The 22984-nt window shown below is 31.7% G+C and overlaps 1 protein-coding gene across 1 annotated transcript; it reads right to left on the bottom strand.

The window, feature by feature from the left end:
• Positions 1–10852: 10852 nt before the first annotated feature.
• LOC107643785 (transcription factor bHLH30) lies at positions 10853–16151 on the bottom strand. The gene is made up of 2 exons (XM_016347528.3): positions 14886–16151; positions 10853–11636 (listed from the first exon to the last, which is right to left on the bottom strand). Exons 1-2 carry the CDS (start codon positions 15498–15500, stop codon positions 11148–11150), a joined length of 1104 nt encoding a protein of 367 aa, XP_016203014.1. The 5' UTR covers positions 15501–16151; the 3' UTR covers positions 10853–11147.
• Positions 16152–22984: the final 6833 nt, after the last annotated feature.

Raw genomic sequence — 22984 nt, 5'->3', positions numbered from 1 at the left:
CTTCTAGTGAAAGGATGAGGATCTCCTCTCATTATTGGCAAGTTGAATGCCAACCTTACAGTTTCTGGACTGAAATCCAAGTATTTCCCCCGAACCATTGTGAGCCAATTCTTTGGGTTCGGGTTCACACTTTGATAATGGTTCTTAGTGATCCATGCATTAGCATAAAACTCTTGAACCATTAAGATTCTGACTTTTTGGATGGGGTTGGTGAGAGCTTCCCAACCTCTTCTTTTAACCTCACGTCGGATCTCTGGATATTCACTCTTTTTGAGTATGAAGGGGACCTCGGGGATCACCTTTTTCTTGGCCACAACTTCATAGAAGTGGTCTTAATGGACTATTGAGATGAATCTCTCCATCTCCCATGACTCAGAGGTGGAAGCAATTGCCTTCCCTTTCCTCTTTCTAGAGGTTTCTCCAGCCTTAGGTGCCATTAATGGTTATGGAAAAATAAAAAGTAGAGCTTTTTTTCCACACCAAACTTAAAAGGTTTGCTCTTCCTCGAGCAAAAGAAGAAAGAAATGAGGAGAAGCAGAAGAAATGGAGGAGATGGAGGGTTGTTTTGAATTCGGCTAAGGGGGGTTTAAGTGGTTATGATGTGTAAAATTGAAGGTGGTAAGGAGGGGTATTTATAGGGTAAGAGAGAGAGGGAAGTCGTGTATGAAGGGGTTGGGTTTGGGAGGGAAATGATTTGAATTTGAATGGTGAGGTAGATGGGGTTTTATGATGGTTTTTTTTTTTGGGAATATTGGATGGATATGAGTGGTGAAGAGATTGTGGGGAAGATGGTAGGATTTGATAGGTGAATAGTGTTTGGGGAAGAGTATTATGGAAAGGTGTGAAGATGAGAGAAAGAGAGGTGGGTAGGTGGGGATCCTATGAGGTCCACAGATCCTGAGGTGTTAAGGAATTCTGGTCCCTGCACCTTTCTGGCATTTAAACGCCCTTTGTGTGCCATTTCTCGCATTTAACGCCATCTCTGCTACCTTTTTTGGCGTTAAACGCCAGTTTGATGCCCCTTTCTGGCGTTTAACGCCAACTAGACACCCTTTTCTGGCGTTAAACGCCAGTCTGTTTGCCAAATCTGGCGTTTAACGCCAGCCAGACAGCCAGACATCCTTTTCTAGCGTTAAACGCTAGTCTGTCTGCCAATTCTGGCATTTAACACCCAGAATGGTGCCAGACTGGACGTTAAACACCCATTCTGCTATCTTTACTGGCGTTTAAATGCCAGTAAGCCTATCTTCCAGGGTGTGCTATTTTTAATGTTATTTTTTATTCCGCTTTAATTCTGTAGCTGTTTTTGTGACTCCACATGATCTTCTACCTAAAGAAAACATAACATGATAATGGAAAACAAATGTCTATAAAAATAAATATAATTAAATAACATTAGGTTGCCTCCCAATAAGCGCTTCTTTAATGTCAATAGCTTGACAGTGAGCTCTTAGAGAGCTTCATAGAGACTCAAAGCTTAATGGTGGCCTCCCAACACCAAACTTAGAAGTTGAGTGTGGGGGCTCTGTTTGACTCTGTATTGAGAGAAGCTTTTCATGCTTCCTCTCCATGGTTACAGAAGAATATCCTTGAGCCTTAAACACAAGGTAGTCCTCATTCAATTGAAGGACTAACTCTCCTCTGTCCACATCAATCACAGCTCTTGTTGTGTCTAGGAAGGGTCTTCCAAGGATAATGGATGCATCTTCTTCCTTCCTAATGTGTAGGATTATGAAATCAGCAGGGATGTACAGGCTTTCAACCTTCACTAAGACATCCTCTACAAGTCCATAAGCCTGTTTCCTTGATTTGTCTGCCATCTCTAGTGAGATTCTTGCAGCTTGTACCTTAAAGATCCATAGTTTCTCCATTACAGAGAGTGGCATGAGGTTTATACCTGACCCCAGGTCACACAGAGCCTTCTCAAAGGTCATGGTGCCTATCGTATAGGGTATTAAGAACTTTTCGGGACCTAGTTTCTTCTGAGGTAATTTCAGTTGAACCAAGGAATTCAATTCATTGATGAGTAATGGAGGTTCATCCTCCCAAGTCTCATTACAAAATAGCTTGTCATTTAGCTTCATGATTGCTCCTAGATACTGAGCAGCTTGCTCTTCAACAATATATTCATCCTCTTCAGAGGAAGAATACTCATCAGAGCTCATGAATGGCAACAGTAAATTCAGTGGAATCTCTATGGTCTCTGTATAAGCCTCAGATTCCTTTGGTTCCTCATTAGGAAACTCCTTAGTGGTCAGTGGACGTCCATTAAGGTCTTCCTTAGTGGAAATCACTACCTCTTCCTCCTCTATAGGTTCGGCCACTTTGGTTATATTGATGGTCTTGCACTCTCTCTTTGGATTCTCTTTTGTATTGCTTGGGAGAGTACTAGGAGGGATTTCAATAACTCTTTTACTCAGCTGACCCACTTGTGCCTCTAAATTTCTGATGGAGGACCTTGTTTCAGCAATAAAACTGAGAGTGGTCTTAGATAGATCAGAGACTATGGTTGCTAAGTCAGAGAGGCTCTGCTTAGAATTCTCTGTCTGTTGCTGAGAAGATGATGGAAAAGGCTTGCTATTGCCAAATCTATTTCTCCCACCATTATTATTATTGAAGCCCTGATTAGGCTTCTGCTGATCCTTCCATGAGAAATTAGGATGATTCCTCCATGAAGGATTGTAAGTGTTTCCATAGGATTCTCCCATGTAATTCACCTCTTCCATTGCAGGATTCTCAGGGTCATAAGCTTCTCCTTTAGAGGAGGCTTCTTTAGTACTGTCGGATGCAGCTTGCATTCCAGTCAGATTCTAAGAAATCATATTGACTTGCTGAGTCAATATTTTATTCTGAGCCAATATGGCATTCAGAGTATCAATCTCCAGAACTCCTTTCTTTTGAGTCATCCCATTATTCACAGGATTTCTTTCAGAAGTGTACATGAACTGGTTATTTGCATCCATTTCAATGAGTTCCTGGGCTTTTGTAGGGGTTTTCTTCAGATGAAGAGATCCACCAGCAGAGTGGTCCAATGACATCTTGGACAATTCAGACAGACCATCATAGAATATACATACGATGCTCCATTCTGAAAGCATGTCAGAAAGACACCTTCTGATTAATTGCTTGTATCTTTCCCAAGCTTCATAGAGGGATTCACCTTCCTTCTGCCTGAAGGTTTCGACTTCCACTCTAAGCTTGCTCATCTTTTGAGGTGGAAAGAATTTGGCCAAGAAAGCATTGACCAACTTTTCCTAAGAGTTCAGGCTTTCTTTAGGTTGTGAGTCCAACCATATCCTAGCTCTGTCTCTTACAGCAAAGGGAAAAAGCATAAGTCTGTAGACCTCGGGATTAACCCCATTGGTCTTAACAGTGTCACAGATTTGCAAGAATTAAGCTAAGAACTGATGAGGATCTTCCAATGGAAGTCCATGAAACTTGCAATTCTGCTGCATTAGAGAAACTAATTGAGGCTTAAGCTCAAAGTTGTTTGCTCCAATTGCAGGAATTGAGATGCTTCTTCCATAGAAGTCGGATGTTGGTGTAGTAAAGTCACCAAGCATCTTCCTTACATCTCCACCATTGTTGTTGGGTTCGGCTACCATGTCTACTTCTTTTTCGAAAATTTCTGTAAGGTCCTTTCCGGAGTGTTGTGCTTTAGCTTCTCTTAGCTTCCTCTTCAGAGTCCTTTCAGGTTCAAGATTAGCTTCAACAAGAATGCCTTTATCCATGTTCCTACTCATATGAAAAAGAAGAGAACAGAAAAGAAGAATAATACTCTTGTCACCGTATAGAGATTCCTTTATGTGTCAGAGAAAAAGAAGAATAGAATGAAGAAGGAGGAAGAAATTCGAACATAGAGAGAGAGAGAGGGTTCGAATTATGAGTAGAAGAGAAGTGTTAGTAAATAAATAAAATAAATAGAAAGAGATGAGAGAGGGAGAGTATTCGAATATTAATTTAAAAGAAAAGAAAAATATTTTTGTTTTCATTTTAATTATTGGTTAGTATTGAAAATATTAAAAGAAATAAAATAAAATTAGAATTTAAAACAATCAGTTAATTAAAAAGAATTTTGAAAAAAAGTGGTTAGTGGTTTTTGAAAATTAGAGAAAGAGAAAAGTAGTTAGGTGGTTTTGAAAAAGATAAGAATTAGTAAAATTTTAAAATCAAACAAAAAAATCAAGTAGTTAATTGAAAAAGATTTGAAAATAAATTTTTGAAAAGATAAGAAGTTGGAAAAAGATTTTGAAATTAAATTTTGAAAAAGATATGATTGAAAACTATTTTGAAAAAGATTTGAAACGGAAATTAAAAATATTTGATTTTTAAAATTAAAGTTGATGACTTGACTAACAAGAAACTAAAAGATATGATTCTAGAATTTAAAGATTGAACCTTTCTTAAAAAGAAAGTAACAAACTTGAAATTCTTGAATCAAAACATTAATTGTTAGTAAAGTTTTTGAAAATGTGAAATTAAAATAAGAAAAAGATTTTAAAAATAAATTTTTTTAAGAAAAATATTTTCGAAAAAAACATAAAAGAGAAATGAAAAAGATTTGATTTTTGAAAAAGATTTGAAAAGATAAAATTTTTAAATTAAAATTTTGACTTAACTAACAAGAAACTACTAAATTTTAAAAATCTTTGACTAAGTCAACCCAAAATTTTGAAATTTATGAGTAAAATAAGGGAAAGATATTATTTTTGATTTTTTTGAATTAATAAAGAAAGATAAAAATAACAAAAAGACACAAGACATAAGAATTTAAGATCAAAACAAATAATGCATGCAAGAACACTTTGAATGTCAAGATGAACATCAAGAACACTTTGAAGATCATGATGAACATCAAGAACATATTTTTTTGAAAATTTTTAAGAAAAGAAACACATGCAAGACACCAAACTTAGAAATTTTTAATGTTTAGATACTATGAATTTGAAAATGCATATAAAAAACAACAAAAAACACAAAACAAAAAAATCACAAGATTCAACAAAGAAAATCATCAAGAACAACTTGAAGATCAAGAAAGAACATATGATGAATTTTCGAAAATTAAAAATATGCAATTGACACCAAACTTAAAATTTGACACTAGACTCAAACAAGAAACAAATTTTTTTTTTGGTTTTGTGATTTTATTAATTTTTTTTGTATATTTTTTCGAAATTATTTTGGAAAAAGAAAATAGAAAAATTCAAAATTTTTAATAAGAATTCCAGGATTCTAAAGCTTCGGTCCAAAAGAATTAGACATGGCCAAATGGCCAGCCAAGCTTTAGTAAAGCACTGCAAATGATGACCTTTCTACAATGAAAAGTGGAAACCTCAGTCCAAAAGATTAGACATGGCTTAACAGCTAGCCAGGTTTCAACATATCTCATGAAACTCTAGAATTCATTCTTAAAAATTTTTGAATGATTTTTTTTCGAAAATAAAAATAAAAAAAAGCTTAAACATAAAATAAAATTATCCAATCTAAGCAACAAGATGAAACGTCAGTTGTTCAAACTCGAACAATCCCCGGCAACAGCGCCAAAAACTTAGTGCACGAAATTGTGATCACACTTTTCACAACTCCGCACAACTAACCAGCAAGTGCACTGGGTCGTCCAAGTAATACCTTACGTGAGTAAGGGTCGATCCCATGGAGATTGTTGGCTTGAAGCAAGCTATGGTCAACCTATAAATCTTAGTCAGGCGGATTCAAATGGTTATGAGGTTTTGATAATTAAAAGATAAATAAAACATAAAATAAAATAAAGATACTTATGTAATTCATTGGTGGGAATTTCAGATAAGCGTTTGGAGATGCTTTGTTGCTTCTGAACCTCTGCTTTCCTATTGTCTTCATCCAATCATGCGTGCTTCCTTCCATGGCAAGCTATATGATCCTCTCGGATGAAAAATATCAGGTATGGTTTCTACACGGCTAATCAACTGTCAAATTTCTCGTCTCGGATGAAAAATACTAGGTACAGCTACCGCACGGCTAATCATCTGTCGGTTCTCACTAGCGTTGGAATAGGATCTCTCTATCCTTTTGCACACTGTCACTGCGCCCAACATTCGCGAGTTTGAAGCTCGTCACAGTCATCCCTTCTCAGATCCTACTCGGAATACCACAGACAAGGTTTAGACTTTCCGGATCTCAGGAATGCTGCCAATTGGTTCTAGCCTATACCACGAAGGTTCTAATATCACGGACTCGGTCCATGTATTAGAGACCTAAGAGAATATACTTTGGCTGTTGTCCAATGACTACGTTGAATATCATGTAGACCGCTTGTGGTTGTCAGGCACGCGGATCTTGGCTAAGCGAGTAACGAAGATATGGGTGATTGTCACGGGTCACCCCTTCATTCTGACTTAACTGAATTAAGTACGAGAGTATATCTTGGAGAAGAAGTAAGCATGAATTGAAAGAGAAACAATAGTACTTGCATTAATTCATGAAGAACAACAGAACACCACACCTTAATCTATGAGGTGTAGAAACTTCACCGTAGAAAATACATAAGAGAAAAAGGTCTAGGCATGGCCGTATGGCCAGCCTCCAAACATGAAATATGGCATAAGCTTCCAAAGGTAGATACGAATACAATAGTAAAAAGTGCTATTTATACTAAACTAGTTACTAGGGATTACAGAAAATAAGTAACTAAGTGCAGATAGTGCAGAAATCTACTTTCGGGGCCCACTTGGTATGTGCTTGGGCTGTGCATTGAGTTTTACACGTGCATAGGCCATTTCTAGAGTTAAATGCCAGCTTGGATGCCATTTCGGGCGTTTAACTCCAGTTCTGGTGCTAGTTCTGGCGTTTTACGTCAGAAAAGGGTCTCTGGTGGGCATTTGAACGCCAGTTATGGACTATTATATATTGCTTGAAATTCCAAGATGTCTACTTTCCAACGCAATTTAGAGCGCGCCAATTGGGCTTCTGTAGCTCCAGAAAATCTACTTCAAGTGCAGGAGAGTCAGAATCCAACAGCATCTATAGTCCTTTCTCAACCTCTGAATCAGACTTTTGCTCAGATCCCTCAATTTCAGCCAGAAAATAACTGAAATCACAGAAAAATACACAAACTCATAGTAAAGTCAAGAAATATGATTTTTGCATAATAAAAATATAATAAAAAGTAACTAAAACATACTAAAAGCTATGTAAAAACAATGCTAAAAAGGGTATAAATTATCCGCTCATCAAGCACTCCGCCAAGATGAAGAACAATGTTTTGAGTTCAAAAGATGGGTTCAGTGCATAGAGTAAAAGTTGTTATTCATCATCTCCTTCATGTTTTGCTGTTTTGTATTTCAGTTTCAATGTATATCTTTCTTAATTTTCTTTGAGAGGTAAAAGGCAAGAAAGAGAGGCATTGAGAAAAAGCCATAGAGTGAAAAAGGCTGAGAGAAGTACTTGAGAGAAAAGCCAAGAGTGATTTCAGATTTCTTTTGTTTGTATTTTCTGTCTTGTGTCATGTACCTGAGAGATATCCCTTGCTAAGTTGGGTAAGCACTTGGTGTGGTGAGTCTAGGTATTAGCATAGCCAAGTCAAGTTTATGTTGAAGCTTGTGTGTCTAGATAGGATTAAGTTGAGTCCTAAGAAATTGGTGTATGTAATACTTGGATTATAGTGAAAATTTCACCAACATTGTGATGGAGATTGCATGTAGGTTGCATTGCACAAGACAACTAAACCAGGATATATGACTTTGTCAACTTCTTCCTCTCTGCTTTAGTTCTATTTTATGATTTTTATGAAACAAAACGAAATTGTCTCCTGATTTATCCGCTGCGCAAATCAACAGAAATCAAGTTTAAAGTTATATGTTTAAGGCTTAATAATTCAAAGTTAAAGAAGGCCATAGATTCAACCCCCTTCTCTAAGCCTTCTGGAACCTTCAATAGTATTATGTGTTTTTTCTTCTTCTTTGTTTGATTTTTTTGTTTTTATTCTTGTTAAGAGAGTAAAACAAGAAGAAACTTGAGAAGGTAAAATAAGAAGAAAAAGATGAATAAGAAAATAAAATATGATGATGATGATGATGATGATAATGAAAAAGAAGAAGAAGTAGCAGAAGATGAGGAGGAGGAGGAAGAAGAAGAGTTTTGAATTATGTAGAATTTATTAGTACACATCACCGAAAATTCTTAACAATACACATAATATCTTAATTTTATACCGAAATTTGCTACAAATACGCAAAAATATTTTTTTAATGCAGAACTGCTACATTACATTCAATTCAAACCATTAACGATGAACAATCATTTTCACAAACAAAAACATTATTCACCTACAGAATCATAAACTCTAACGAAAATATTAAGTAGAATCGAACCACACATCAGCCACTTAATTATTGGATTCAAAATAATAATCCACTTCGCTCTGGTTCAATTGACAATCTGAACTTGAATCATTCATTATCTTTAACAACGAGATAACTGTTCAAAATTGATCTCAGAGCTTGATTTCAAAAACGTAGAGAACGAAGAAAATCGTGAAAAACGAAGAAAGAGAACGCAGAGAACGAACGAAGAGAAACGCAATGAACGCAGAGATGGAAGAGAATGTAGATCGAAAACGCTAAAAAAAATAAAAAACAGAAACAAAATCCTTTCAAAAAAAGCAGTTATCTATTCGCGCATTGATTGAAAAGTTGGTTAGATAGTAGCGCGTGAAGTAAATGAAGTTAAAGAACTTATATGAATTTATTTGTGTAAATAACTTGTATGTAGAAAATATTTGGTAAAAAAATATTTGAAACTTAAAATAAAAGCAGTGTTTATTGGACCCTATAATATCCATATGAATAATGTCAAATACATTTTTAGTTTTAAAAATCCTTGGTACAAAAGGAGATTTATTCTGCTTTGCATAATGACGTGAGTCACATGATTTATTGGAGCTAGAAAATTTCAGATTATTGTACTCGTTTTGCATTATAATTATTCTGTGATTAGGTGGATGTCCTAATAAAAAATGCCACAACTACAAGAGTTCAGAGAGTTTAGCAGTGGAAGAATTACTTCACAATGCTGTAATGATGTGACTTGAGAATTAAGCTTAGCTTACAATCATGCAAATTTCATTTCAGACAGAATAAATAGCTACAAGAGTTTATTTAAATAAAAATAGTACAAGCAAATTAAACAAACTACCTAATGCAATAATCTAAGTAACTTCCTTCTCCTAACTAACTCACTAGTCTGCCACATCAGTCTAACTAACTTAACCAACATCTACTAACACCTGAGAGATTCTGTATATATGAAGCTCTAGTTTACGTGACAAAAATAGTAAAATTATAGTGTTTTATTTAATCACATGTTATTATGTCATATTTTATAGGCATATTTATAAATATATGTTTTACAGTAGTAAAATTATGTAGTATTTATTTAATCACATGTTCTTAACTCTTAAGTCATGTTTTATAGGTATATTTATACATATATTTAGACGACACAATAATACCGAAAGGACTATAGTTTAATTGTTAAAGAACGTCAGGAAGCATATTCCAGAAGTATTGGATTAATCAAGAGAACAAAATTACTGGTAAATACAAAAAAAAAAAAAGAAAAAAAAAACCTACAACAATTTTATTTTTTTTAAATATTTGTTAATATTTTGAAAGGAATTTTGGATCTTCTAAAATTTGAATTTCACTTTAAAGAGTAAAGTGTGATCTTTCACTATTTATTTCATTGGTGGGACTAAAACTAAATATGAAAAAAAAACTATTTAAGCGTAAAAGATTACACTTTACTTTAAAGTGAAATTCAAACTTTAGAATATTCAAATCCTTTTGAGAGGAGGCTACTATTTTTAAATTATGTGTGTAAAATTTCAAATTAAATATGTTTTAGTAGTTACTATATTAAAAAATTTATCATTCACTTTTCAACAAATATACGGTGATTTTAGTTTGATATATAATTATAAAAATATTTTTATTGACGTACAGTTAGGTTTAACACAATGAATTTAAAGATTTCATAACCAAAATGACTTTTATCCAGTATAAGAAAACATATTAATTAATACTATAAAAAGCCTTTTATGAGAAAATCAGAAAACGTATTAATAAATACTAAACCAATCACATATTTCCATCAAGTTTATTATAAAACAGATAGTTTGGCAAAAATTCTCTAAGGCCATGAAAGTGTACGTAATCCAGAGTTTTTGTTTTCTTTTGGGTACTGAAATATTGGGAAGAATTGTGTTGAGAAATAAAATGGACGGTGGTTGTTAGAAGTGGGCAGTGGCTGTGTGGGGACTCATGAGCACATGACGAAAACTGTATCGTCACCATCCCATAGTGAATACTGAATACTGATAACCATAATGCCATGCACGGACACACTACCCATAACACAAATAGAGAGTCATATAACCCATAACACAAACAAGAAGGAAACCCCCAAAACATAAAACAATACAAAATAGCCACCGGCGTCTCCAGCGGTTATATATTATGTTTCATGTTTGAGTAATTGAAATTCCCACACTACTCATTTTCCATGTTAGGATTTGATATAAGGTTTCTCTTGCCACGAAAAAGATCCTTCGCTGTTTTCTTTCCTTAACCAGCTCTCCCCTTCTCTCTCTCTGTCTCCCTTTGGACTCAAACCCAAGCAACAAGTACATGTACAGAAACCATATTATATATATCATTACCTCATTGCTATGACCATGATGAACAAAATAGTTTCACTTACATCATCATACTAGTGGTATATTTCGACACACCGCAAAAACAACCAAACATTTTACAAACGAGAAATTATAATATAAAGTGATAATTAATTAGATAAATATGATAATTATAAATTATAGGTCTTTAATTAGTGAAACTTTATATAGACCTTTGTACAAAAGACCATATTATATAATATATCGTTTAATTTCTTCATTGAATTGCTTCATGATGATGACGATGATGGACAAAATACATCATATAGTGGTGTTTTTCACTTTCATCACACACCAACACCACCCAAAAAAAAAAATAAAAAAAGGAACCACATCCACAAAAAAAAGTAGAGATATTAACTTAAAGCAAGTGATAATTAATTAGATAAATATGATGGTAATTATAAATTATAGGTCTTTAGTTAGTGAAAATTCATAAAGACCTTTGTTCAAGGATATTGATATTCGTCCTTTGCCTCTTAACATTCCCAGAAGCAGATTCATCACCACCACCTTTCTCCATGACAGCCCTCAGCGCTTCTTGTATTGAGCTAATACAATAATGACCCAGCTGAAGGCTTTGCTCTCCTCCGCCACTGCCGGCGTTGCTACTAGAATAATCTTCTTCGTCCGCCGTGATGAACAACACATTCTTCATGCGGCCGCCGAGTGTGGTGATCTCGGCTTTGAGGGTTCTCAGCTTGAGTTCCTTCAGTGTCTTGATGAGGTCGGGCAAGAGATCTGAACGGTCTTCGCAGCATAAAGACGCTTTGATTACAAACCTTCCGTCTTCGTCCGTCGTATCCACCGTTAACTCGTCGGATTCTGTGGGAACTGGATTCGTTTCTGCTATCAGTGAAGTTTGACGCTTCAGTTCCTTCACGTGCTGAATCACTTCTGCTAGCAATGAAGCTTTATCTGTCTACAAAGAAAAAAATAATCATGCCATGTAGAAAAGTAAGAGAAAATGAGGAGTGCTAGAGTGCACTAGATTTTGTGATTTGTAGTTATTAATTAGTTATTATTAGTATTTTTAATAGTGTAAAATTATATCTAAATGAGATTATTTATTTTATTTTTTTTATTGATTAAGTGCTAGCTAGATTTTAATAATACTACGGATTTTATCATACAAGGGATAAATGAAATTAAAAAATAAGAATAAATTATCATTTGTATCCATGAAAGATAAACGTTGACAAATGTATTTATATAAGAATAAAACGATAATTGTACCCACAGAAGATAGCTTTCGTGTGCCAAAAATACTCTAACAGACCAATTGTGTAACCAACGTCCGGGTCCGGGTACTCTTGACACACGAAAGTCATCTTCCGGTGGGTATAATTGTCGTTTTATTTTTATATGGGTACATTTGTCAGCATCTGTATCTTTTATGGGTACAAATGGTAATTTATTCAAAGAATAATTTAAAAAAAATTGTATATCTTGCAATTTAAACCTCAATAGTTTTTAAATGTATTATGCAACAAGTTTTTTATTTGGTGAATATTAAAAAAAGAGTGTTAGAAGGTCAGCAAATTTTATGATTTGTAGTCATTATTTAGTTATTATTAATATTTTTAAAAGTATGAGATTATTCATTTTTTTTACTAGTTAAATATTGGCCAAATTTAATAAAAATGTCAATTTTCTAAACTTTCTTCAAAAAAAATATAAACCATACCCTATTTGTATCTTAAAATTAATTATCAAATTTAACTATTATGTATTTATATAGATGTATTTTTAATTTATTTTTAATGTATATTTTATATTTTATTATATATTTTATATATTTTATGTTAATAGTTAATTTTAATATATAGCATAATTATAAAAAAATGTAATGAATCCTAATTTATCTTTCTGATGTATTCTTTCAGTTATCCTTTTAACTTTCAAAATAAATAAAACTTTGAATTTTTTAATTTTATATGTTTTCAAGTGGACGAATTTTTCATTTTCAAGGAAAATCATTCTGATCTCCTATTAAATAAATTTCCAATTCTCTTTTTGGGGGCTTCAATTCTTACATAAAGTTCTTGTTTTTCCACTTAATTATTCTAGGATAACAAGCTAGTTAGAAATTCTTTATTTTATCAGCCTAATCATTCTTTTGATTTTGGAAAAAAGAATATCTTTATTAATATACTCTTTCTTCTACACATCGCCACCCGGTAATGAAGAATAGCTAATAATTAGGACTCATAATATATATATATTTAAATTTTTACTCATTTAAACAGTAAAAAAATTGAAAAAAAAATTATAACTTTCAATTATTACTTAGTGAATATGTAATACATCATATTTCATCATTGATTCCAAAAGTGAAATTTGTATTTGTAGTTTCAGTACATTAAAATGTTAGAAATCATGAAAGTTTGAGAGAAAAAAATTTTAAAAAGAAGAAACAAGCACACTAAACCTCTTTAATTATTTCTTGCATGCTTATACTATAACAAATTATTATTATTATTAGTCACCAAAAAAAATTATTATTATTATTATTTACGAGTGCAGTTGGAGTTTATACTCATTTACTTTTACTAATATAATTTAAAAATTATATATCGCGTAAATCTCATAAAATGAAAAAAATAATGTTACATAAATAATTATATAAGATAATTACAAAAAATAAAGAGAAGAATATATATATATATATATATATTCTACAAACGTTAATATTCAAGTAATGTTAGTGATTGATCTCTATGTAACTGTGTATATATTTTATAATAAGATTAACGCTAAAATTATTAGAACCATAATGTTATTGAAACATCTTGTTAACCTTTCATATATGTATAAAGATAATTGTTCACATGGCATTTTAGTGTGGAAGAGAAATGCATAGTAGGTATAGTCATAGTGTTTGGTTAATTGTTATAGACTGATATATGGAATGAAACTGATGGAATTTTTTGAATGGAGGAAGTATAGTACATATATATGCACCATGCACAAGATGATGAAATGAGATGACACCAAAAAAGATGATGAAATGAGATAGATAGATAGATAGATAGATAGATATAGGTATATCGTGATACATAGTGTATGTGTAACACTGACAAGGGTGCTAGTTTGTCTCTCCTCTCTCTATGTCTGTGTGGCTTTTACATCTTTTTCATGATCAAGCTGATGAGTTTGACTGATCAATGTTATCCGGCAAGAAATTTCCATGTGCAACTTTTCAACTGCGCTTTGGTTTCTCTTTATCATGTCAACCAAGCGACATTATCGCTTAATAACCTTTTCTTTACTCCTTTCTTTGATTATTACTTTTTCCTTACTAATTAATAACAACCCCTCCTCGGAACTAGCAACATACTACTACTACTGCTACTGAGACTCAGAAAGAGAGAAGGAATTTGAAGCAAAGAAGAAAGAAAAAATAAAAAATAAAACACTCTTTAAACAAACAACAAACTGGTGAAAGCCAGAAAGGAAGGGTGGTAGGAAAAAAGAAAGGCATTGACACAGTTTTGCACCTCATTTTCTAAAGGTCATCACATTTTTGGTTGGCTGTTGCTATATAAAACCAAAGTAATAATCGGTAGAAACTAAATCATGGCAACAAAATATAAATTTAATAAAAAAATCGTACACTTTTAAACATAATATTTTTGTGAAAAATATTATATGCATAAAAAAAAAATAAATCACTAGGTTAATCGATATATATTTATGTATAAATATTTACTGTGTAACTTATTTTTAATATATCTTTTAGATTTTAATATGTATGTTATATTATTGATTTAGTAAATGATTTTTCTTTATATATAATATGGTTTTATTTTTATGGTGTAGTATAGTATACCATGTTGTAGGCGTGACCATATATGTATGGGATCTTTAACTCTTAATTAGGTTGTTTTTCTTATTATAAAAGGACACACTTACTAAGCCACTAGGAACAGTAGGGGTTTGGATAATATACATAGAATTTTAGGTTTAATTTTATTATGTTTTCGATTAAGTACATATTAAAATTTAATAATAAAAGAGTTCTTTTATAAATATCTAACTGTCTATTCTTGGGTATTAGTATACTAGTAAAATAATTAGTGTTAAAATTTATTATTTGAATAATCGTGTAAATTGATAAATCTGATCAAATCATAGTAGAAAACTAAACTCAACGATAAATTATACTTACTTTAGTTGTGTTTGGCAACAAGCTACGGAGTTTGGCAAGATGGTTATTGATTCTCTCTCTGCGTCTCCTTTCAGCTTCACTGTGACTCTTGGAGGCCGCAAGAGCCTTAGCCTCCATGATTTCTTGGGCAGTCATCTTGCCTAACTCGGACTGGAGCCCAAACGGGCCCACAGAACCGGGATGAACCATGGGCCCAACAAGCGAGTCAGATATGATCCTGACGTGTTCAGAAGAAGGGCCCTCGTATGCGAACTGCAGAGACGGGACCCTTCGATTGAAGAAACTTGCGTATGGCGACGGAGGCGGTGGAGGAACAAGGAAAGGATCGTGGTGGTTATTATTGTTATCATTATGATGGGAGACCGGGTGAACCGGACCGGCTTGGCTGAAAGGGTGAACCGGTGACATGGACCATGGTGGTTGCATGATTGGAGAGGCTTCAGGAGGGAACACTAACCCCCTTCCACTTCCACCGCCGCCGATATAAAGATCCGTACCGTTTGGGTTGTGATGCTGCATCTGCTGCTGAAGGAATAACTGTTCTTGGTAGCTTTGAATGGTGTTCTGGATTGCTTGCGGAGAACACTGCCCTTGATCTTCTTCCTTTTTCATCATCTCGATCAGAAAGAACTTCAAGCCTTGTGATAAATTTGTATATGAAATTTGAGGAGCTAAGAGAGAGAAAGTGATGAGGTTGAAATTTCAGAGGTTTGAGGGGAAAAAGAAAAGGAGAGGACAGAAAGGTGAAAGGGTACGTATCGAGAAGTTTGGTTTATGCTATAGCACAAGGGAATGAAAATGAAATGGACATTAAAGGACAAGGATGCTGTGGTATTGGTAGAAAAGAAAATTTTTTTTTAAAAAAAAAAAAGTAAAAACAAAAACAAATTAAGCCTTCCCTTGTTGTGTTATGATGACTATTACTACTACTGATTATGCTATTCTAATTCTCTGTTGTAATTCTCTCATGCTAGGGATTGAAAGGTTACTTTCTTTCTTTGTTTTTTGCTCCTTGTAGTGGATGCGTGTTGAAAAAATAGGTTTCTCTCTCTTTCTATTGTGTATCAAACTCAAAGCTTTGTGGTTGTGGAGGGTTGATCATGGACCTTCTTATCCTTTACCTTCGACAATGTATTTTTTTCCTGCTTTGCTGGAACATATTTTTGGTTTATTTTGATTTATTTTAATTTTTTTTTCTATTTCTCACTCTGCAGCCTTCACGACCCTCTAAAATGTAGAGGCTCTTTTGAGTACTGTTAGTCGCCTTTCCTTTCTTCTTACGGCATTAACTTTATATCATTCTATGTAGCTATCAGGGCATGTGTGGTATATACTTTGCAAAACAAACATTATAGGTGAAAAGATATATAATTATATTTATTTTCTATAATATAATATTATAAAAAAACGAAAAGTTTGTCTTATTTTCCTATTTTTTAATATTTAAATAAAGAAAATTTTAAATTTTACTCTTTCTTTAATATTTTTATAAAATAATATATATTTAAATCTTTAGTCTTTTAAATATTAAAAAACAGTTATGAGATGAATTAGGATTCTTAATATTCAACTTCTAAAGTACTAACATAAATTTTTGTTGATTGTGATTGGTCCAAAGTGTGTGAATGTATAATTACACAATGCAAGTTGTGAAAAAGAGATAGAAATGAAAAAACACAAGCAAAAAACATGGTTATGAAAACACAAGACAGATTGTCGACCGACCAAAGACCACAAAGGCTGATACGATCATCATGATAAAAAGCTTATAACTAAACCTTGTCCTTCTTCCTAGCTAGATTAACTAATTAATTAATTAATTAGTTTAGGTAACATGTAATTTGAAGACACTTACGAAGATTGTTTAGGTTGAAAAGTTTTAATGTATTTTTTTTATCTAAAATAAATGTTTTAGAAAAAAGTAAATTTTTATTAGTCTTTAAAAAAAATATATTTTTTTACATTTTATTTGCTAAACCCTTAATAAGTTTTAATTTGTTGATCAGTATTATAATTCTTAAGAACATTTTCTGGAGAATTTATAAATAGAAAATTTTAAATTCTCTATTTTTTTTAAATGTTTGAATACTTTAAATATTATGCTTCAATTTCTTTTCTGTTTTTATTTAAATGTCATAAAGACATTCCTTACCAAAAAATATAGTTTTCATTATTTTATTTTCATAACTTTTTATTAGTACTTTATCTATAAATATAATTTTCTTTTATAAAATCATAATACTGACTTAAAAAAATATTTAGATTGTTTAGATATAACATTTACCTTTGAATAATGAATCTTATTAAATAGCTATTATAATATTAAAAAAAGATTTTTTTTTTAGCTTGTGTCTTAAAGACATAGATTAAATATACTATAAAAAATATTTTATAAAAATTATTACAAAAGTTAATTTTTTTTATGTCTTTAATATATTGAATACATTAAAAACATTAAAAAATTTTTATCATTATATTTTTTAAATATGTTTTTATAGCACAAGTTAATTAAATTTTTAAAATAATTACATAACTAATAAGTTTAATTACTTTGCAGGTCTCTATAATTTTACCGAATTTTTAATTAGGTCTCTATATTTTTTTTCTTTTTAATTAGATCTTTATATCATTTTTTTTTTCAATTCAGTCCTTATTAACATTAAACGTTTAAAAAATATTACTGAATTGTAAAATTACTTATCTACTCTTATCTTCCACCTATAATAAATTCATATTTCTTTGAAATTTTTTTCCTTCTCAGTTTTTCTCTTCTATTTTTTTTGAGATAGTGAGACTTTCACACACACATAGAGAAGAGTAGTGAGTAGGAGGAGTTAAAGGACAAACTTCATATGAACCTATGAAGAGTAGTGAGTAGAAGAGTAGTGACATCTTGAGCAGTTGAACATGAAACTAAAAGACAAACTCTATATGACAGATGCATTGTAGAATACATGATCAATGGAGTTGGACAAAAATAAATGTAAAAAGCATAGCAATTTCAACAATCACAACAGCAGCATATCCTAGAAGTCATGCTTGATCTCAAAATAATTGTATGAACTGTCCAACATTCTTGCTGCCTTCACCATCCATTAGAGTAGTTATATCTCCAAACTGTGATCCAATAATCCATAAAGGGTTTATACAACTGGACAATCCCAATAAATACCAATTCAAGTATAAGACTGGTAAGAGACCAATCTTAAAGATCTACAACAAGATTTAATAACATGTATACATACATGAGCACCATCAAAAAATAGCATTAAAACAAAAAAGATGGTTTTATGAGATGGATGGAGCGTACCTTTTTCAAGAGCAATTATAACAAAAGATGGATAGAAAATAATTAAACAAAATTCGACAGTAAATCCGACAATTAGATAAAATTAAAAAACATAAACAATTAAACAAATTCAGCAAATAGGAATAAGAAGAGAATCAAATATGAGGTATTAAATAGGAACAATTAAACAAATTCAAGAAATGTTCATTAAAAAAAAATCAACAAACTCACATACAAATAGAAAAAGAAATAGAAGCAAAAAAAATCAAACAAGAACAAAAATAGAAGTAGAAACAAAAAAATTAAACAAACTCACATCAAATTCAATAAAGGAGAAGGGACAATCGTTGACAACGACAAACGCAAACAAAGGGGAGGGCGCAGCGATGGGATACCAACAAAAGGGATGATGACGGCAAAACAGCAGTGAATGGGATGGTGCAATGACGGAACGTGAGCAACGCAGTAGAGATAGGACATGAGTGAAGGGAATGGCGACTACAAACGCGAGCGAAAAGGGAGGGACGGAGGAGCGGCGTGGCGAGATGTGAGTAGTGGAGCACACCAGGGTTACGAGAAGTGACGGCGGACGACCATGCGACGGATGCCGAGAACGCGACGGGTGTCGAGCAGAGGAGACGCAGCAACAGAGGAGGTCAACAAAGAACTTAGGGCAAGGTGTGAGCGTGGTACTATGTCTAGAGTTATTTTAGAATTTTAGAAAAATTGAGGTGTCTTTAATTAGATTTTTAACTCTAATAGTGAGAATATTTGTTTTTTAATAGAATATTCTGTTATTTCAAACGTTTTTGTCACGATAGACATTAAATTGAAAAAAAAAATTATGATATAGAGACCTAATTAAAAAAACGTATAAGAACCTAATTAAAAATTTGGTAAAACTATATAAAAATCTTTTAAACCTCACTAATTCTATCAAGGATATTTATTTAGTGTCCAATTTAATTAAATGGACACATAGATTAAGAAAATGATGGTAAAGTATTGAAATTATAAGTGCACATTAATACATTACATTAGTGGCTATAGGATTAGAAGAACGCTTAAAAGATTGAGAAAATGAGTTAAAGTGTAAAACCAGTAAAGAAATAATCAATGCTAGTAACCTGAATTTTTTAATATAAAATTATTTATAAAAGGGTAAAATTTTAAAATTGAACACTTAATTAATAGCAAAAGGAGTACTATTAGAACAAATTTTGTAGAAAATAAAGGTGACATTATTGTTGGACGGAGAAAGATTTGTAATTTTGTTTTGGAGGTTCATTTTTAGGCTTTACCCTTTCCCTTTTGGCGTTTCCTTTTTCCTTTCATACCTCGGTCAAGCCCCCACTTCCATACCCTTGGCCGTGTCCACGCCACCCTTTCTGCTTGCCCAAGACCATGTAATCATTGTGTCTTGGAACACACTCCAACCCCACCCCCTCTCTCTCTTGGATGAATCATGCATGTTCTTCTCTCTCTCCAATTGCTTCTTCTCAGTTCTCACAAGCGTCTTGGTTTTCAGTTATAACTAGCTAATAGTATGTATATATATATATATATATATATATATGGTTTATCTATTACGTCTCTTAAAAGACATAAGTTAAGATTACGAACTGATAAAGTATTTTATTATAAATACAAAAAATTTAAGTTTTTAAAGTATTTATTTTATATCTATTAAATGAATAAAATTTAAAATTTTTTACTAATAGTAAACTTATTATATGTCTTTAAAATACATGTTAGCTAAATTCACACACATACATATATATATATAGTGAATGTTATTCTACCCCCTTTAAAGTAACATGTAAGTTACTCTCTCTGATATGTCACATTCTAATTAGATGTTTATTTTAACTTGAGATACTTTAATCTCATGAGAGTTAATATCTTTGGAGGACAGTGACCATCCGATAGAAGGAGAAAACGATATACCCAATGAGGCATGATACTTGGGAGGCGCAACAACAACAATGAAATAGTGGGGAGGAGTAAATGAAATTAGAGAGAGTTCGAGTACCTTTTTTAGAAGAATGATTTGAAAAAAAAAAAAAAAAGCACAAGCTAAGGTTCAATTTTTAATATTTTAAAATATTATACAATTACCCATTTACTAATTTTTTAGTTGCGTTTACTCCTCCCTACTCCTTCGTTGTCGTCATTGCGGCTCCCAAGCATCACCATCTCATTGAATGTCCCGTTTTCTCCTTCTGTCGAGCCATCACTATCTTCTAAAGATATTAACTCTCATGAGATTAAAGTAATTCAGTTTAAAATAAACACCTAATTAAAATGTGATACATCAGAGAGAAACTTACATGTTATTTTAGAGAGGGTGGGATAGCATTCACCTATATATATGTATGTATATGTAATATAACCAATTTGGATTGATCTAGTGATTAGCTTATTAATTAGTCCAATTAAACAAGTGTTAGAAGTTCGAATATTACTTTGTGTACATAGTAACTTATTAGTCAATAACAAACTTTTAAATAGAACTCCAAATCACAATAAATTAATCTTTGATCTATTGAGTTAGGAGATGCTACAAAAAAAAAAGGTTATATGTGTATAATATATTCCTGGCTCACGTACATTACCCTGTCCTTTTAATTTGGAAGGACTATACAAATAAAACTACTTAAACATATATATGTTGTGTGATCTGTATTTTTCCCGGTAGTGGTGGAGGTGGTCCACGGGTGAAGGACACAATTGGAACAAAAAGGAAGGTGTATATATAATTATATATATATAGCTAATGCTTGAATTCTATATTCCAACTTTGATGTGGAACATTGCAATAGGATAATCATCAGTGTAGTGGATCAGCATTACATTCATTTTTACGTGGGCATGCAGTAATGCCTTTCATCAAGGATAACCAAGCTTCAAGTTTAATCTAAATTGAGTTTGTGTGTTTATTAGCTCTCTCCGTCCTCTTGCCATTATAATTAAAGTAATAGTCATCATTCTGCACATGAACTGAAGAAATTATTCGTATTATTACACGGGAGATGGAGTGATAAAATATTCTTGATTATTTGATCAATATTAATTTTAAAAAACTTAATTAGAACAATATTTTTAATTAGATAGTATTCTTAATCAGTTCTACGATCTATTTGTTAATTATTATTAGTTTTTAGTATATTTTTTGAAAAACCTATATAGTTGTATATTTTATAACAAAATATATTAATCAAAAGTAATATATAAAAAATAAAGATAATTATATATTTTTTTTCTTTTAAAAGGAAACGAGTACTACACCAAATAAAGATGAAAACAAAGTTATAACTTGTTAGTTGGATATACGGAAATTGATGCATACACGCTTGTGTTTGTTGTTATGTGCGAAAAGTAGATGTTGGATATATATATATATATATATATATATATAACAATTCTGGGGCAAAATAATATTGAATGCATAATTCTCTTCTCATAAACATAAAATAAATATAAAAATACAGGCCCATAACCATATGTGATTTTCTTGGCAACTTCTAGTATTTTGATTAATATTTTAATTTATCTATGTGCTTACTTTGTTGACATAGATGACTCAAAGTTAGGAGATACAGCAAAGGACAACCAATAATTAAAATTATATTACATGAATAGTTTTATTTTATTCTCTATTCTTACTCAATACCAAAATCATAATCTAGAAATTCCCTTTGAAAAGAATACTAAAATTAATGTCACTTTATATTCAAGAAAATAATGTCACTTTGGGATGGTTGGTAAGATATTGTCCACCAGAATGTTTAGAAGTTGAAAAGGCCGCACAACACAGGAGAATAATAGATGTTTCCAATTACTTTTGACAAGTGGCACAGTTTTCCAAGCTCCTCTCTACCTAGCTATAGTATTATTTTGGTGGGTGGGGAGAATTATAATTAGTAATATATAAACACTACTATTTATTTACCAAAGATTTAGATCCTCTAAAGTTTGAATTTGACTTTAGAAAGTAAAGTGTGATCTTTTACCCTTAAACAATTTCTCTTTCATATTTATTCTTGGTCCCACCTATGAAATCAATAGTAAGAGATCACACTTTACTCTCTAAAGTGGAATTCAAACTTTAGAGGATCCAAATCCCAATTATATAAATATTTAGTTCAAAGTGTAAACATGGCTCCATCATAATTGTGAACCTGACTGGATTATATAATATAAAGACTAAGAAGGCGTGTGATATTGAGTAAATAAAAAACATGCTTTATGGTGGTTAATTTTATATCGTATATTATGATACTATTTTTTCTAAATTTTTAAGGTAATAGAATGAAACATATACGAATAATTATATCTCTAATATATTTTTTTAAATAAAAATAAAATCAAATTTTAAATATTTAAATCATAAAAATTATGTAATTATATCATCATATCACTTTTTTTAAAGTTTAAAATGATAGAAAAATATATATAAATAATTAAATTTTTAATATTATAAAAATATTTTTATATTTTTCAGTAATATAATAATTATAATTATTCTCTAGATATTTTATATAATTATCACAAATAAAAATAAGTGGTTATAATTATCTTAAAATATAAATTTTATACTCCAAAATATTTTTTAATAAAATTGATACTAAAATAGGTGAATAGTACGTACTATAGTAGCAGTAGCATTATTCTACTATATAGCTCCACCATCTTTTCCAATACCATTTCCTATTCCCCTCTTTCTCAGGAATCAGTGTTGGCCTTATCTTGTACGAGTAGCAGTTTTTGGCTTCTCCCTGGTTGGTCTAAAACAGGTTTAGATAGATGG

Source organism: Arachis ipaensis, chromosome B5 (genome assembly GCF_059453495.1).
Source record: "Arachis ipaensis isolate K30076 ecotype BB chromosome B5, ASM5945349v1, whole genome shotgun sequence".
NCBI lineage: Eukaryota > Viridiplantae > Streptophyta > Magnoliopsida > Fabales > Fabaceae > Arachis > Arachis ipaensis.
Note: the sequence above shows the minus strand (reverse complement) of the source record. Positions and strands in the feature narration are given on the sequence as shown.

Coding starts and splice junctions, on each gene's coding strand:
- LOC107643785 (XM_016347528.3), bottom strand. CDS start 15,500: ATGATGAAAAAGGAAGAAGATCAAGGGCAGTGTTCTCCGCAAGCAATC. Junction 11,637..14,885: donor TGTTGCCAAACACAACTAAA/GTAAGTATAATT, acceptor TTTTCTTTGTAG/ACAGATAAAGCTTCATTGCT.